An 18,622-nucleotide genomic window follows, 5' to 3' on the forward strand; every position below is an offset into this window, starting at 1 on the left:
TAGAGATTTGTTGGTCTTCTGGAAATTGGGGAGTCTGTGAAACGATATCTTTCAATACTTCTGGAAACTTCTCAACCATTATCTCCAGATATTGCCTCTGTACATTGCTTGCATTCTTCCTACCAATTCAATTACATACATTAGAATTTATCATTTCTTCCTCAAAGTATCTTATGATCTCATTCAGACTTCTTACTCCTTTTTCATTCTCTGTTGCATTCTAGAGAGTTCCTTCTGGCTTATATTCTGGCTAACAAGTTTTTTACAACCAAGCTTACCTTGCTGGTAAACACACACAACTACACTTAGATTTTAAGCATTTTAATTTTTAGTTTCCTCAAGCCCTATGTAGTCAGTTGCTTTATTCAGTTTACTAGATTATTTTTACAGTTTTCCTCTCCAGCAGATGTTTTTTAAACCTCTTGCTTATTTTTAAAGCAGTACTACTCATGTTTTTATAATCTGTGTTGACAATTCCAGTATCTGAAGGCTTTTGTTGGTCTTTGCCTGCTGTTATTTTTGCTTTGTTTTTTAAAAATTATTTTATTTTACTTTTTTACTGTTGTGCAGGGTGGCGGTACACTGTAGCATTTACAAATGTTCTTACCTCCCCCCATTCCTGGAATAGTTTTAACAGGTATCATTTTTCCATTTATATACATGTGGTACTAGGTTTTGAACTCAGGACTTTGTCCTTGCTAGATAAAGGTGCTACCACTTAAGTCACATTACAAGGTCTTTTTGATTCAGTTATTTTTCAGATAGAGTCTTATATAAATTTTTACTGGGTCAGCCTCAGACTATATCCATTCTTTCTATGACTCCTGAGTAGCCAGGATTACAGGCATGTACCACCATGCTCAACCTGTTCTTTAAAATAAGGTATTGCTAATTTTAACTGGGTTATCCTTGAACTGAAATTATCCTATTTCTTCCTCCCAAGAAGCTGGGATTACAGGTGTGAGCCCCTGCCCAGCCCTGCTTCCATGCTTTTATTTAGAGTTTAGCTTTGTGTTTACTGTATACTGTTGATTTTCCTTGGAAAGTTATTTGTGGAGACTCTTAGAAGCATAACAAAGAGAACATTCCCTGGTTCACCTCCATCTACACAGCTTCTTTCAGGCCTCAGCCCTCCTCTCTACCCATCAGGTTCCACACAGAAGCCTAAATAAGTAAAAACACAACTGTCCTTCCTGGTGGGCCACACAGTCTTTGGTTTGAAGTGCTTTTGGGTTGAAACTCTGCAACTTGCACTGCCCAGCCCCTCAAGCTTCTGTCTGTTGCAGTGGCTGCTGGCAGTCCACACTGCATGTTGGGGCATTTGCACATGTTCACTTCCTCATGGTTTCAGTGAAATTGGAGGCTGTGTTGTTCATTTTTTGTTAATTTGAGGAAGAACAAAAGGGAAAAGATTCTTTTCTCTGCCACTGTCATGTTCACATTGGACACAGAGACTGGTATTGTAGAAAAGCCAAAACACATAAAAGAGCTTGTGCTGCTCATACTGATGAAGGAGGAAGAAGGAAGAAGAACTCGAGAAGTATTCGGGTAACAAAAGGACATTTTCATCAACAAGAAAGGAAGAGACCTATGGGCAGTGGGGTCCTGTCAGATTTGTCATCTTTGTGTTAGGGAGACCCAGAAGAGATGCAAACTTCAGAGGAGAGTGTGGCCTAGAGGGAGGAATCTGAGTGGTTTTCCAGCCTGATCAAACCTTCTGGCACTTTGTGAGTGGCCTAGAGGTGGAGAGAGAATGCAGTCAGCAAGGACAATGATAGAGAAGGAGAGCTTTTCCCTTCCTTCCCAAACAAAAAATAAGCCACCAGGATTCTTTGCCCTCGCAAAGGAGAGTGTGCCAATAATGACTGAGAAGGAATAGTCTACTAGTCTATGCAATAGACATTAGAATCCAGACATTGAATTGGTGTATAGAAAATAAGAGAAGTAATATGTGTCACACATCTGAGTTTGTAAACTAAGATACATGCCCACTATGCAAATGACAGTAACTATAAGACAGAAAAGACAGGCAGTGTGGAAAGAGGGAAGAAGGGGAGCCTTAATGCTGACTGATGCAGAGAAGTTGAAGCTTCGTCTTTGGAAGAGAACAGGAATTTTCTATGCAATAAAGGAAGGACCAACCTCCAAGTCAACGAACCAACATGGCAAAAGGCCTAGAGAATGGTGTGTTTGCCAAGTTTCAATCACTTAACATAGCTGAGCTTGCAAAATTAATGTTACCTTATAATCATGTTGCTATTTTTTATAAAATTTCATTGGTACTTTCTAGCCATCAGCATAGAGGCATCAGATAAAGGTCTATAGAAGCTGATATGTGGCCCCAGGACATCAGACTCACTTGGTAGAGAACCAAGGTTAATTTCTTAACTTGAAATCTCTGCTTTGTATACTCTTTATCACACTGCCTGAAAGAATTAAAATGAACCTCCATTTAAAAAATTTGAGCCTACTTGGATGTGAAGGAGGGGGGCTACTTTGCAGAGTTTGTTTGCTTCTAAATGTAACCAAAAATGTAACTGTTCAAAAACATTATCATCCTTCATAGCTGAACATACACAGAACTCTGGAGTGCTTTCTGATAACCTGTCTCCCATTAAGGAATAATTAGTGTAGCTCTCCAAGAAAGTATCTTACCTGGGCCACAAAGGAATTGTGTCATCCTTTAATACACAAATGCTTGTGAGGCTTGTGTGGAAGCACATGAGAACCTTGAAGCCAGCCCCATTAACACTGCACCATCACTATGACCTGCTGGTTAAGACAGAGGACTTGGCCCTTCAGATGAAAGTGCTATTCACTTCATCTTATCCTTGCCCCAGACACAAGCAAAGCCATGAAGACACAGAGTGTGTTCGATGATTAGGGGGATAAAATGAACTGCATTCTGTCTCTGTCCTTGTTCCTGCACTTGTCTGTCATTCCTCAGCATTTCCAAGGGATACATATGGTAGTTTTCTAGATGAGAGCTTTACATCATTCTTTCCAAAAGAAAAGGAAAACAGTCCCACCTCTTTCTTATTTTAAAAATCTAGTACAATTTAGCCTATGTACTCCATTAATAATTTTTTGCCTTCTCTGAAAAATCTAGAAATAAATATGGCTTCTCTGTCCTTTTCCCATTCTTCAGGGAATACCCATTATGTAAAAGGTTATACTGAGACAGAATTTGGAAGATGCCTAAGAAAATGAATAAACAAGAAACACCACCAATGGATCAGCATTTATACACCTCCCACCTCAAGAAATAGAGTGTAAGTAGGCTGCTTGATAGAACTGGAAACATCCAACTCCAATCTCTATGTGTGAATGGCAGGATTATGTTCAGAATCACAATAAATTACTGTGGAAAAGTTTATGTAAATAGAAACATTGAGTGTGATTATTTATGAGTACTTATTCCACACAAATAGGAACCGTACCTGCTATAGTGTAATACTCTGATCCTAAAAAGGTGTATTGCATTGTAAGGTAGATGATTCATGCATTTAATAGACACAGACAGCACTTACTAGGAAGCAGAAAGTATTCCAAAAACTAAACACACAAAGCGGAGCAAAGGTGATCGCCACCTCCAAAGGGCTTGTGATCTAGCAGAAAGTTCTACTGGTCTGTCTTAAAGCCTGCAGTTTTCATCCAGATCTTCACCAGTCCAGTGATGCCTCTGAGGGCAAGAAAATGCTGCTTGTGAGTTCATTCTCAGTGTCTGATTCTGTGTCTGGCACAGGGAAGATCCTTAATAAACTCCTGCTACATAAATGAGTGTGTTATTCAGTATCTACTTTGTGCCAGACATCATAAAATAAGCATCCTCAAGGGTTAGAGTTGATTCTCCATGCTTTCTCCATAGCTATTATTTTTACCCTCAATGTGGTCTGTTAGCCACTTTAGAAAAAAGTTGTGCATTAGTCAGCTTTGTGTTATTATAACAAATATCTGCAAATCTGCAATCATCAATTTATAAAGATAAAAGATTTATTTTGGCTTATGCATTTAGAGGTTTCAGTACATGATCAGTTTTCATGGTGACAGCGTGTGGTAGAGCAAGATGTTCCTTTCACTGCCTAGAAGTGAAGGAAACAAAGAGGAAGGGGCTTGGTCTCGTGGTCCCCTTTAAGGTCACACCTCAAGGACCTAAAGTCCTCTAACTAGGCCCCACCTTTGACGGTTTCTACCATTTTCCACTAGTGCCAAGTTGGAGATCAAGCTTTTAACAAATTGGCATTCAACATCCAAACTATAGCAAGCTGTTAACTGCAAATCAGTGAAACTCTATCCTTGACGTGTTTTCATTCTTAGATGCAAAATCAATCATTTCTGTGAACTGGAGTAATCATTAGTCATGGATTAGTAAAAGGTAAACCATGATAACAATTGAAATGTCACTTACTGATCACAACATGCTTGACTCAAAGTGAAGTGTGTGTATATAATATGGATATACATACACATATACATATGTTCATATAGACCGATATAGATATTCTCAGTGCTTTTCCAAATGGTGAAATTCAAACTACTAGATGTTTGTAGCATATGGATAAACCCGAGTTTTTTGTTAGATGCAGATTCATTTTAATGTGTTTTAGGAAAAAAATGTAATGACATTAAATTACTGATTTCATGGATATTATCAGTATGGTTTAGGATGAAGTGAAACTCTCTTCAACCCACAAATAACCTGATATAAACTCAATTTAACAAAAAAGTAAAAGATATAATGGTACATCTGGTACCCCTGTAAATGACAATCATGAAGGTGATAGAGGCTTAACTCTTGGGTTCATCTGTGTGATGTCATGGGATACTCATGGCAGGTGGAGAACACAATGGGATGGTTCAGTCAACCATGTGTATGACTGTGGCTGGAGCCACTCCATTGGGTTCAGACCCAGATCTCTTACTTAGTTCATTCCACTAGCCTGGACAAGGCATCTGGATTTTCCAAGTTTTGGTTTTCTTATCTGCAAAGTACAGATGATGACAGAATCTATTTTATGGTGATGGAATTGAGATTGAAGCATGGGTAACTTTGAAATCAAAAGCCATATTGAAGCTGGACACTGGTGGTTTGTGCCTGTAATCCTAGCTACTTGGGAGGCTGAGATCAGGAGGATCCAAGTTCAAGACCAGCCAGGCAAGTAGTTCAGAAGACCCCCCATCTCCAAAATAACCACAGCATAATGGACTGGAGGTTTGGCCCAATCAGTAAAGTGCCTGCTTTACAAGTGCAAAGCCCTGAGTTCAAATTCCATCCCCACCAAAAAAAGCCACGCTGAGACCTCTTCCAGACTGGCAGGTGGGGTTCACCTCATGTACTACTATGAAGGATGGGAAGAAGCTGCCTGTGGCCTCATGTTGACAAGCATTTGAAACTTCATCGGGATGTTGGATGTCTACTTTGACAGGCATTCCCTGAATGACTCTCTCTGCTGTTACCTCAGGCCCCAGTCACCAGTTGTCAGAAGACCCAGTCCCACAAGGACCAGCATGAAGGCCAAGGGGACTGCAGGGTAATCCAACTGATTAATTTCTTTATTATTGTTTTTGTTATTGTTGTATTGGAGGTACAATGTGACATTTACCAAAGTTCTTATAATACATCATAGTTGAATTCACCTCCTCCATCATTCTTCTTTATCCATGGAGATTTTTTTACATTCCTTTATTGCTATTACTGATACTGAGAGAGACATACTATCGTCTAAGATTTTGCACTTTGAAATTACCATGTGTTGCATAAAAGCATTTTATATCCATCAAGTGTTATTAGGCACCTCTTCAGTTACTTTCCACAAATAATAGCTATCTAAATATTTCAGTAAACTTAGTCTTGTCTAATTTTCTGAAAGAAGAGGAGAAGGAAGTCAGAGGTGGGAGAGAGGAAAGGAAGAAAGTAAGCAGCAGTAATACGTGCACCCTCAGTATGATAGGCTGAGCAGTAATTGGTTCAAGGTCTCAAGGCATTTCTCCTAGTTTTGGAAGTTCTCAATAGCAGTGATTGTATCCAGCCTGAGCTGACCCTCCCGAGGTGCTTACTTCAGACTTAGCAAACAGGAAACATGTGGTTACAATCAGATTAATAGCCACTTGAAGCACAGCAGAGTGACAGCTCCACATGCGCTCTTTCAGGAGATGACCGATCCCCTTCCTTTGCCTGTACCATGGCAGCCTTCTGAGAACAGTTCCCGCTCGGTCTTGCCATCATCTTGGTACTCATCTAGCCACCTGCATGGAAAGAGGAGATAATTACTGAGAGGATTGGAAGAAGGCATGTTTACTAAAAAGAAAAATAAAATATGGAAAGGATTAAAGAGGCCTTCAGGGAAAGCTCAGAATTTTTAAAAAGCATTTAAGATTTCAAGCCACAGCAATTATCTTTAGATAACTTCAGCAAATCTTTGTCTTGTGTTCAAATTGCAAGGTCAAATTGGCTCACTCTGTAAAGTTTTTTTTTTTTTAGAAAAGTCCTCTGGTAACATTACAAATATTCTAGTACATCTTAAGATTGATAAATATTTCTCATTTGGGGTGTTCTTTGTAGCAGACTTTATTTCTCTCCTGTCATGTGACTTGCAGGTGCATACATTGCTAAGCCTTCAGAGTCTATTACAGCACTCTGCAAGAGAAACAGAACATAAGTCATGCATGTAGAAGGAGGAGAAGGAGAAGGAGGAGGAGAAAAGATATTAACTTCAGTATTTCTTATTTTCATAAATTCAAAAGATGATTTTAATATGCAATCAATGTAAAATGGTATTGTGCTCCTTTTTATGCTGCATCTTTGGAATCTGGTGTGTAGCTTATACCTGCAGAACATCTCAATTTAGATTACCACAGTTCAGGGGTTCAGTAGATACATAAAGGTGGAGGCCCCTGCATGGCATGGGCAGCTCTGGAGTTGGACACGCTTTGATCTGAATTCCGACTCCACCAATTATATATGGGTAGGACACTTCCCCTCTTTGTGCTAGGCTTCCTAGTCGGGGAAGTAGAAGTATCACAGAGCCACCATCAGCTTGCTGTGAGGATCAAATGAGTTTGTGTGTACAATGCTGGCTTCACCATGAAGCATCCTCCTGAGTCAGAGCTTAGGGCATCCTGCTGTGGACATTCTTCCCATTGTCCCTTCAGCAAGGCAGAAGAAGCCATGCTACTTAGAGGGTCACACAGTGGAGCAGACCCCTCTGTGTGTATTCTTAACTCCATAAGAAAGTTACAAATGATTTCTTTCTCACAGACCTCTTCTTTTCTCATAATTTGAAGGAGATTTGAGTTTAAATAGCTAATAATCCATACTGGGAAGGCAATAAAATCCACATTCTAAACTCTCCACAACCTAAGTAGAATTTTCAGACAAAAACAATTTTACAGCAAACTCAGCATTTTGTTCAGGGATTTCTTCTTTAGCAGATAATTCACAAAATCATGGTGATATAATGGAAACAATGGATTGATAAATGGAACGAGCTTTCCTTGCTCCCTTCTTACTACTGAACCTAACTGGGCAGTGACGAGAGATGCAGAAAAGACAAAAGATAGACAGGCAGAAAGTTGGGGCCAGGTGTGTTGAGTGCTTGGGTGGAGACGCACGAACCTTATTGCTTCTTTTCTCCATTATTCTCTTCATTTACTCTGCTTCTTTTCACCATCTTTATTCTTTAAGGCCTTACTCCTTTACAATTCTTTAAAACCTTGCTTCTACAGTCTTTCCTTAAAACCTTGCTTCTAAAGTCTTCTTTTCTGTTCTTTAAAGTCTCTTTCCTTAGACTCATTCTGTCCCATGTTTTCTTAGCTTTTCTTTAGCATAATCTCTCTTAAAGTCTCTGCCCCCAGACTTGCACTGCCCCATGTTCTCTCTTTAGCTTTAGCAATTCTCCTTCAGCAATTCTTTTCACTTCAGCAATCCTCCCTTCAGCAATTTCCCATCAGCAATTCATTTTCCCCCTTCAGCAATCTCCCTCCCGTAATCCTTCCTCCCAAAAGCCTCCCACATCCAAAAAGCCAAAAGTCAAACGTCTTGTGTCTTCTTTCAGCAAATCTTTTATACCTCTTCTGTGGCTGGGGCTGGGCCAATCTCAGCCTGCAGAACATTGGGTACAGCTGTGATAATGTCCAGTTCTTACAGGCTTCTCATAATCTGCTCTCCACAGATAGACTCTGAATTAAAACTCTCCAAGTGCAAAGGGACCCAGAGATGCTGCTCCCTGACTGACTTGTCAAAGAGCTCTTTGTGTCATTCATCTCTTAGGGGGCAGTTTTCTTGTCTGTCAAATGAGGCATGACACTAAAAGTTCTGTCTGTTTTTTTCACCTCTGAAGGACTAACAAGAAAAAAAATGTCCCTTTTTGTTATTTATTTAATGCTGTGCCCTCAGAGAGAATGAGCAAGGAAAATGTGAGTATTGCCATAGATGAGGGAATGGAAACAGTGCAATGCTAGGCACAGGCAGTGTAATACAAAAAAAAATTTTTTATATTTTCAGTTGCATTGTTTTGCTCCAGTTTCAATGTTTGTAATTATTCTGATATGTAGGAATAAGTCACCTCCATCTTGACTTCTACTCCTGTGCCTTGCCAGTAAAATTAATTTGAGCTTTAAAGAGAATGTGATTCTTATCATCTGTTCTGATTGATTTTTTATTTTGTTAGGTAGCACGCATTTAGAGCAGTAACAATCAAGGCAATAAACCTATGTTGTGTAATACTAAACATAGATTCATCTGATACCAAATATCTAGATGTGATATAGAACCAAATACTGCCAATCAAAGTAGTCACTAACCATCTATGTCTTTTGAGTGCTTAAAATGAAGCTAGTACAACCAAGTAGCTGATTTTTAAATTTTGATTTGACTTAATTAATTTAGACTTAATTACCCATATGTGGCTAATGGCTACCATATTGGATTATGCAAATACCCAATTTTTAAAAATAAAAGTCAATTATTTGGACAACTCAAATACTTAACATATAATCTAGAAATAAAGGTGAGTTTGCCTCCAACATCTGTACATATGACCTTGTTTCTTTAATTTGAATTTGCTTCTATGACAATGACATTTACATCCTGGAGCCTCTGATAATTAACACATTTTTGCAAGTAGTCTATGTGTACTGTGAGAAATCTTCAAACAGGTGTTATTACTGCCATTGTACATAAGAATAACCTGAGGTTTTCAGAGCTAGTGAATAATGAGTTGTAATTCAAATGTAATATGAAAACTGTCGGTCTTTGTTTCTTCCCCTCCTCATTAATTAATAAAAAGAACTTTTTTGGTGGTACTAGGGTTTGAACTAAGGGCTTCACACTAGTGAGGCCGGCACGCCACCACTTGAATCATACCTCCAGCCCTTTTTGCTCTTATTTTAGAGACAGGGTCTCACTTTTTGTCCAAGTCAGCCTGGACCATGGTCATCTTATTTTAAGCTTGCCACCACCATTGTTGGGATGAAAGGCGCACCTCCACATCCACCTTTTTTCCATTGAGATAGGGTATTTTGCCTGGGCTGGCCTGGAACCTTGATCCTCCCAATCTCAGCCTCCTGATAGCTTGGGATGACAAGCTCATGATATTGTATCTAGCTATTGGTTGAGATGGGGTCTCATGAACTTTTTGCCTGGGCTTGCTTTTAACCACGATCCTCCCTTCCAATCTCAGCCTCCCTCAGCTTCCCAAGTAGCTAGAATTATAGGCGTGAGCCATCAGCGCCAGTATGGGGGCTGAACTTAAAAGCCTCCCATTTGCAAAGCAAGCCACACTTGAGACACACCCCTAACCCAAAAGATTTCTTGAAAAAAAATTAAGATACAAGGTCTCTCTTTCCAGCACTTGAATTTTAAAAATGGTGATAGCTACTCTGATGCATGTGCATTTTTTGAGTATGTACTGAGGAAAAGACAGAACATCAGCAAAATGTTCAAAGAGAATATAACTCCTTACTGAACTTCAAAAGAATGGCTATTTTTTAAAATCAAACATAGTAAAAAAAATGCTCAGTCAGCCAACTACTGTGCCTCTCTGCAGGTATGACAGAGTGTACGTCACTTTAGAGGACAGTGGTGTCCAACCACCTGGCAAACTCAGCACACCCAGCTCTCCAGTTTCAGAGTCTCTCTGCCTTTATCTACCAATAAGGGAGAGCTGGATGAAGACAGAGGCTCTTGATCTTTTATCTACACATATCCAGAACTTGATATAGTGCCTGACATCAGCAGGCATGCAATGGTTTTGTATGGATAAGCATATGAATAAATGAATATACACAATGCAATGCATGACTTCTCTAGATTTTAAGAATATATAGTCACACAGATTTAACATCTTGACACATGCTACATCTCAAAGCACATGTAAGTCTCTACCATGGCCCTTAGTATGCTGATGTTAGGGCTCATGTGGGAGGCTACAGGTCCCTGCCTCCTGTAGGAAAAGATTGGATGGCCTTATGGCTGGGCCTCCATTGTCTACTCTACTTCTTGATATAGTAGATGGTCAGTTACTATTGGGTGAAGACTGAATGAGTGAAGCAACATATTCTATAGGATAGTAAGCAGTATATGTATCTTAACTTTACAATTTCTAGTTTTAGTTCACTTCATTTTGAGGTACCTTTGACATTCTATTTGTAACAACTCTATAAAGTAGGTAGAGAAACAAAATTAGAAATAAGGGCAAAATAGTTTCTGCCGGGTATTGAGGGGGTGGGGGAGAGAGGGAGGGGGCGGAGTGGGTGGTAAGGGAGGGGGTGGGGGCAGGGGGGAGAAATGACCCAAGCCTTGTATGCACATATGAATAATAAAATAAAAATAATAATAATAAAGGGATTGGAAGCCATATTGAAATGGTTGGAAAGAACAAAAAAAATAATAAAGTAGGTAGAGAAAATTTAATCATCTTCATCATAAAATTTTGAAAACAGGATCAGAATGTTTAAGTGACTCAGCAGTGGTTACTTGGCTAAGAAATCATAGAGATGCCCTTGCAGTTTGATTATTTTATTATATCTACACCATACTAGTATAATGGATTGGAGTTCAGAGTTCAAAGAATATATAATCACACAGATTTAACATCTTGACACATGCTACATCTATAACTGCATTTGCATTTAAGTGATTCGAATAAATTAGGAAGAATAACATTATTCCCATCTCACACATGAGGACATTGAACCTCAGGGGAGTTGAAAGTAGTACCCAAGTTTGCAGAAATAGCAGGAGGCTTAGCAAGTATATGAGAAATAGAAACCAGAACCTGTTTTCTATGTCCTAATCCAGTTTTCTTTCCAGCTTAGCATCCATACCGCAGAAGAGAAAAATGTTGGCTGTTACAGAAAAAGAATTATTGATGCTGGTAAGAATTGCTTCCTGAGGAGAGCAGGCCATCAGCTCTGGTTTTAAGGGAGGTAATGAAGTGATCCAAAAGCTGGGTGGAGGCCTGCTAGATGACAGGGCTGGGGAGAATAATCTTGTATAACTGCATAATAATAACAGCACACCTGTTGCATGGAAACAGCACCTCTTGACTGCGCTCTTCCTCTTCACACTTAACAACAACATTCTCAAGAAACCATCCATTGCCTGCGTAAATGGACAAAGAATATTACTTTTAAGTCTTTAGCATAAAATATATTGGCATTATGACTTTACCCATGGATTCTCCAAATGTTCTTTTTAAAGTACACTTGTCAGGCAATTTGAGTATAAAAATATGCACATTTAAGTTATACCAGAACAGAACTGAAAGCATGAGTGAGTGACCTAATTATTCAGAGTAGTAAAAACAGAGAAAGAGAGAAGGTTTCCTATTTGGAACAAAAACTTGCTATATAATATTCTTAAAAATTATTTAAATGTACATGAGCCAAGAATAAAGAGAGAAGCATGTTCACATAAATGCACTTCAGTTATATTCAGGTATAGAAGATTTATTTGCTTAAGTAATAATGGGAAGTAGCAATCAATCATCATTCTTAATGGGACAATTTAGAAGTTATCACCGAGTACTGTATTTGTCAGTGCAGCTAAAGGAAGAAAAAAATGAAGTAAGAAAGGACAAAAGGAGAGAAGGTAGGGAGAGAAAAAACGAAGGAAGGAATGGAGAAAGAAAAGGGATGTTTTGGGAAAATGAAACAAAACTGTCATTATTCACAGATGATATGACTTACTAAATTAAAAACCCAAAGAACTTACAGAAACTAGTGTAATTAAAGAGGTGAGAGAAGTGGTTACATATATTATAAACATATGAAAATCCAGTGCATTTCTATTAACCAGAAGTGAACAGTGGAAGAATGTAATTAAGTGAAAGTTGTAATGTCAAATTGCTGCAAAAATTTTAAAATGTTGGAGTAAATATTAAAATAGGTATAGTACAATTTATAGAAATATTACCTAAACTTAAGGAAGGACAGCCAAGAGCCATAAAAGCAAAAAACTAGCTCATAGTCATAACTAGAAAGACATCAGAGAGATGTCAGTTTCTCATAAACTCATATAAAACTTCAAGGTAGTTAAAGCAAGTTCATCACAGTGTTTTACAAGAAAATTGACAAGCTGACTGTAACATTGATGTGGATGACAAAGGCCCAAAATATAAGAGGGACTTCTAAATTAGACTGAGGTAGTGATATCACTGTATCCATTATCAAAATTTATTAAAAATCTATACTAATTAAGACAATGCAGAACTGGTGCTGGCATAGATAAACGGACTATGGAACAGAAGAAAGGACTGGGAATTGACCTACCTCAAAATACAATCATGACACAGGTGGTTCTTGCTCTGCCCAGTCATGTGGAACCATAAACAGAGCTCAAGTGGAAGCCATGTCAAATGATTGTAATAATCAATGGGGGAAAATTATGATTGCTTCATGGCCTTTGAACGTTTTGTCAAGACATCAAAACTCTCTCCTTGTTCATTAAAGTATATATGAAGATGAAAGGTAGCAGCATCAATATTTAGTAGAAAGTAGTTTAAAATATTAAAAACACCAAAAATTGAAAAGGTTTTATTTCTTTGTTAAAAAAAAGAAAAGAAAAACACCGTAGGCATAATTTGAACAGCATTCGCCGAGCATCTTTTCTGTGCCTTAGTACTTTCCTCATTCACAGCATTCGTTCCTTCACTGGGTCCTTCCAGCTGCCTAACCACAGCGATGATGCTAGTATTCCCAAGGTTGTGAATTTCTTCAAAGCTCCTTTTACGTTCGCTAGGTGTGAACTTCAGTTCTGATGTTACCACTTTTCACTTCCTTGATGCACTTTATTTTTCAGTTACACATGGTGAAAAACTTCTCTGTGGGCTCATCGCTGGTGGGCAAGGAGGCAACGCAACTACATGCTTTGCTGACTGTGCATGAACTTAATAATAGAGGTGCAGTGACCATCACCAACAGACAGACTTTGAGAGAAGTGGTGAGCTTGGTCACTAGTAAGCATGTGCATCTGTTTTTCATGTAATGATCTGTGAACTGAGAAGCTGGCTGCAGAGTCTGTACTTTATGCAGTTTTATCAGTGCATTCACAGCTAATGGGGCACGGTCACTGAAATTTGAACCATGAGGTTGGGGGACTTCTGTCGGTTAACTAAGTTGTCCTCACTAAAATGTTTGCATGCAGCAACAATGCAAAGGACTACCAGTCTTTGAGTTCCTACAAAGGTGACTTTGAGGAACTCTCAGATAAAGATGGAACAGTTGATTAACAGTGGTGGTACCATTGGTTATCCAGTGTTTTATTGAAAAAAATGAAAGTGGATTCCATTTCTATATCATACTCAAAAAGCAACTACCAATGCAGTAAATATTTAAATCTTAAGGACAACACTTAAAATATATGCATGTGTATGTATAAACATGCAAAAATATATGTGAATATCTCTCTGTCCATCTGGAAAGCCCTGGGGACACAGAAGACATTCTTAAAAAGACACAAAATGTATTGGTTACTTAAAAAATACCAGACTATCAAAATCAAGAATTTCAATCAACACAATTCCCCAGGTGTCTTGTGGTTATAGATGAAGTATGTAAGTAAATTGCCAGTAATGAAATGTGACCAGAAGTTGTGTGTGAGATATCCTCCTCACTTGGTCAAAAGACATCAGGCCAGGGATTTTCCTTCTTTTCTGTGTGCTGTGACCAACTCTAACCACCCAGAGGACCTTGAGATTTAGGTGATGGAACAATAACAAGATGAAAGGACCTTAGGTCATAGCTGAACAGAGTCACAAAACTACACAACTTGGGGCTATTACCTAAGTGTGAAATAAGATCTTATTTTTATCCCCTTTTTTAGTTCTTTTTTTTTTTTTGGTATTGGGGTTTGAACTCAGGGCCTACACCTTGAACCACTCCTTCAGCCCTTTTTTGTTATGGATTTTTTTCTGAAATAGAGTCTCACGAACTATTTGCCGCAGTTGGTCTCGAACCAAGATCCTTCTGATCTCTGCCTCCTGAGTAGCTAAGATTACAGATGTGAGCCACAACTTGACTATTTTTAAATTGGTGGGCCTTTGCTTTTAACTTAAATATTACAGATAAAAATACGTATTTCCACAGAAGAGGAAATTCAATAGACAATAACAAAATGGAAGAATGCTCACACTTCCCGGAAAGCAAGGTAATGCGAATTAGGGTTACAAGGGATTACACTTTACAACCACTGAGTGAAGGTAAAACTTTAGTGTACAGAGTGTTGAAGAGAACATGACATAATAGAAACTCCTGTAGGCAAGAGTACACATAGTGCAATCACAATCACTGTTGAAACAAGGGGCTTATCTTGTAACATCAAGTGATATCCTTTGAACCCACATTCACTTCCATTTTATCCTAAAACAGGGTTTCTCAGCCTCAGAACTATTAACATCTTGGGCCTGATTATCCTTTATCCTAAGGTTGTCTTAGGCACCACAGGATATTTAGTCGCATCCCAGGTCTCTAGAGTGCTGGTGGCATTCCTTTCCAGTTGCAACAACCAAAAAAAATCTCCTGACAATGCCAAATGTCCCAGGGTGGGGTGGCAAGTTCACCCCCAATTGAAAGCCATGGCCATAGAGGAACTCTGGCTTCTACATGTGAGATGTGACGAGAATGCTTATTTCAGCTTATTTGTGACATTCAAACTGGGAACAACACAGCTATCCATTAACAAGAGACGGATCCATTGATTACATGTAACCATGCAATAGCATATCACACAGTGGTGGAAATAAATTATTTATAATACCACATATGAAAGTGAATGAATCTCACAATCACAACCTGAGTGGAAAAAATCATCACAAAAGATTTCATATAGCACATCACAGTTTTTACAAAGCAGAAAATTATCAAAAAAGTATCTTTGGGGATATCTACATTATTAGTAAAGCCTTTTTCAAAGCAAAGAATTTAAAAAACCAAGAAATTACTTTTAAAAGTTTAGGAATGAACACCTGAAGTGAGAGACTAGGCTAGGTAAATGCAGGTGGAATCCCCGGTACTGGTAATGTTCTAGGTTTAAGTTAGGTGGTGGGTTACCAGACTTTATATACAACACATTTTTAAAAGAAGGAAATGCAAACAGAGCTTAGATGCTTTGATTATTATGTCAGTGTTTTTCTTTTAGTTTAAAGGGTGCAGAATATAAGAAGAGTAGTCTAGTTGAAGAATTTTCAGGCCAGACATGGTGGCTCACGCCTGAAATCTCAGCTACTCAGGAAAAGGAGATCAGGAGGATCATGGTTCCAGGCTGGGCATGGTGCTATATATTTGTAGTCCCACATATGCAGTAGACAGAGGTAGGAAGATCATTGTTGGAGGTGGGCTCTGGGCAAAAAGTCACAAGACCCTACCTGAAACACAACTAAGGAAAAAAAAGATGGGACATGGCTCAAATGGTAAAGCTCTTGCTTAGCAAGCTCAAGGCCGTGAGTTCAAACCCCAATACCACCAAAAGAAAAACTAATAATTTTCAAATCATATTATGGTAATTACTATCAGCTTTTTCTGAGTTTCAAATAGCCTAATTCCATCAGTCAGAGACTCTCATCAAAATTCTAAATATCCTGCCAATGCCTGGCTGTCAGCCCAGTCTAGCTCCCGCACTTCATCTTCTCCTGAGACAGTCTCCGTGGTCTTCTGGACTCAGGAGGTTCCTTTACCAAATGGCACAATAGCACTCTGAGAATCACGTTCAGAACACTTACCGTACTTCATAATTTAATAAAATTATTTCAGATGTGTCTTCCACCAAGAGGCCCTGCCCAGTAGGATAGAGACCACCCTCACCTTTGCAAGGCCAGACACTGACAAAGTGCTTGGCATGAGCAGCCTTGGAAAAACAGCTCTTAATGCTGGGAGTCCACGCAAGGACCACGTGAATCGGGATGTCCTGAGGTACTTGTATTAAAACAACCAAGCAGAAAAGCAGGCAGGTCTCTGATTAATCAGTACCTATTGCATCAGAAGCTCTGGAGTGGGTTCAGGTGTCTATTTTATTTATTTCCAGACACTCAGATAATTCCTGGATGTTTTCAAATTTTAAAGTTTGCTGCATCTAGAGGGGATTTAATTATCTTCTTTGTAGTTAGATAACCCTAGACAATGTGTTTGTGCTTAAAAAAAAAAATATATATATATATATATAGTTGTATGTGGCTTTAAAAAAAAAAGTGGAAAGGAAGCCCAGCACAGTGGCTCATGTCTGTCATCTCAGTCTTCAAGAGGATCATGAGGCCAGCGTGGACTGCACTCTGGCTCAAAAAAAAAAAAAAAACAAAAACAAAGGAAAGGAAAAAACAAGCCTTGAGAATTTCATTGAGATCTTTCTCATAACAGACTTTTGTTAATGAATGTTTCACTGGCAGGAAAATTAATATTCTAGAAGTTTGTTGCTCCTTCCATCAAAACCTTTTTCCCTATGAGTAATTTAGATCACAAACATGTTCAAAATCACAATGTTCCCCTCGTTTTTCCTTATGTCATTCTCAGTTTTTATAGAAACAACTTTGGCTACAACACCTCCCCTTGGAATGTTCAGCTCACCCCTTAAACTAAATCCCCTGCTCTCTTCCCTCACCATACATAGTCCCTGCTGGGCTGTGGTTGCCCCAGTCATGGCCCCAGCACCTCCACTTTGGCTTTGGAGGGAGTGTGTTACCTTTCTAATGTCGCATCCTGCCCTCATCACCAAGAGGAAGCTTGGAGTAATCTTTAAAAATTGCAGTTACTTAAGCTTGAGATTCTGTTAACCGCTCCGTTCAGACTCATGCCAAAGTCACAGCATGGCTTGAATCAACCATTTTCCTAGTCCCTGTCTGGAGTGCAGGTCTGACTTGGGGCAAGGGCAGGAAATCCCAATGTAACTTTCCATCCTTCATGAAAATTATCTAAAAGGCACAGAACTCTACAGTGACATGGTTCTGCAGCAACAATGCACTATAGCAATAGTGATGCCCCTCTGCAGTGACACCCCTCTACAGACACACCCCTCTACAGAGACACCCTCTATAGTGATGTACCTCTACAGTGACAGCCCTCTGCAGTGACACCTCTTTCAGCAATGTCATATATAGAAGGTAGCATATTACATTCTTCCGTTCTCTAATTTATTTCTTGCCTCTTTCTAATGACTGCCTCTATATCATCCCAAACTCATTTACTTTGTGTCTCTTTTCTTTCTACTGACTGCGACCTTCCCCTTCCTGCTTCCACTGTCTTTGGGTTTTGTTAAACACACATACACATTTTTCTTGAGATGGCCATTTTAAGTTTTTCTGATCTCTTTTAAAAAGCCCTACAGAAAATCATTTTAAGATTTTCATTAAGATCCATTCATTCAATTACTGGTCATAATTAATTAAACTAGCTATACGGTCAAGCAATGTACCAGGAACTGGGAAAAATAAAGATAAATGATATGTAGTTCCAGGTTTCAAAAAAATCAAAATGCAGTCTAAAGAAAAGGAGCATAGAAATAAATATGATAAGTTGCAGATGGTGGTACATGTTTGTAATCCCAGCTCTTAGAAAGCAGAGGCAGGAGGATCATGAGTTTGAGGCCAGCCTAGGCAACATAGCAAGACCTTGTCTCAAAAGAAAAAACCTCACAATCATCATCACCATCATCATAAATGTACTCTGATACAAGTTGCATTTTAGCTATAGGTTCTAGAATCAACCCAAAATTTAAATTTAGTAGTGCTAAGAAGATAGTAAATAGCTATTAATGAAGGATAACTGACAAGACTTGCATAACAACTATGGCAGGGACAACTATGGCAGGGGGAAAAGGCAGGAAGGGAAGGAGGATCAAGGATGATCTTAAGCTGGTAGTTTTGAAGGGCATGGGATGTAGGATACAGGAGAGGCTCATTTGTGAATTCTGCCCTGCAAGGCTGAAGACTCCTCCCCTCCCCTTCTCTCCCCTCTCTCCCCTTCTCTCCCCTCCCCTCCCCTCCCCTCCCCTTCCCTTCTCTCTTTTCTTCTTCTCCTTCTCCTTCTCCTTCTCCTCCTCCTCCTCCTCCTCCTCCTCCTCCTCCTCCTCCTCCTCCTTCTCCTTCTCCTTCTTCTTTCTTCTTCTTCTTCTTCTTCTTTCTTTTCTCTCTCTCTC

At 39.1% G+C, this 18,622-nt stretch overlaps 1 protein-coding gene across 1 annotated transcript in view; it reads right to left on the reverse strand.

The window, feature by feature from the left end:
• Nucleotides 1-6,075: 6,075 nt before the first annotated feature.
• The window catches only part of Rp1 (RP1 axonemal microtubule associated), a 354,819-nt gene continuing 342,272 nt past the window's right edge, over nucleotides 6,076-18,622 (reverse strand). The window contains exons 28-29 of the mRNA XM_074066939.1: nucleotides 11,521-11,602; nucleotides 6,076-6,246 (exon numbers count right to left, since the gene is read on the reverse strand). Of these exons, the coding sequence (XP_073923040.1) occupies nucleotides 6,147-6,246; nucleotides 11,521-11,602 (182 nt within the window). The 3' untranslated portion in view covers nucleotides 6,076-6,146. The remainder of the gene's footprint in view (nucleotides 6,247-11,520; nucleotides 11,603-18,622) is intronic.

The sequence above is a fragment of the Castor canadensis genome, chromosome 3, assembly GCF_047511655.1.
Source record: "Castor canadensis chromosome 3, mCasCan1.hap1v2, whole genome shotgun sequence".
Taxonomy (NCBI): domain Eukaryota; kingdom Metazoa; phylum Chordata; class Mammalia; order Rodentia; family Castoridae; genus Castor; species Castor canadensis.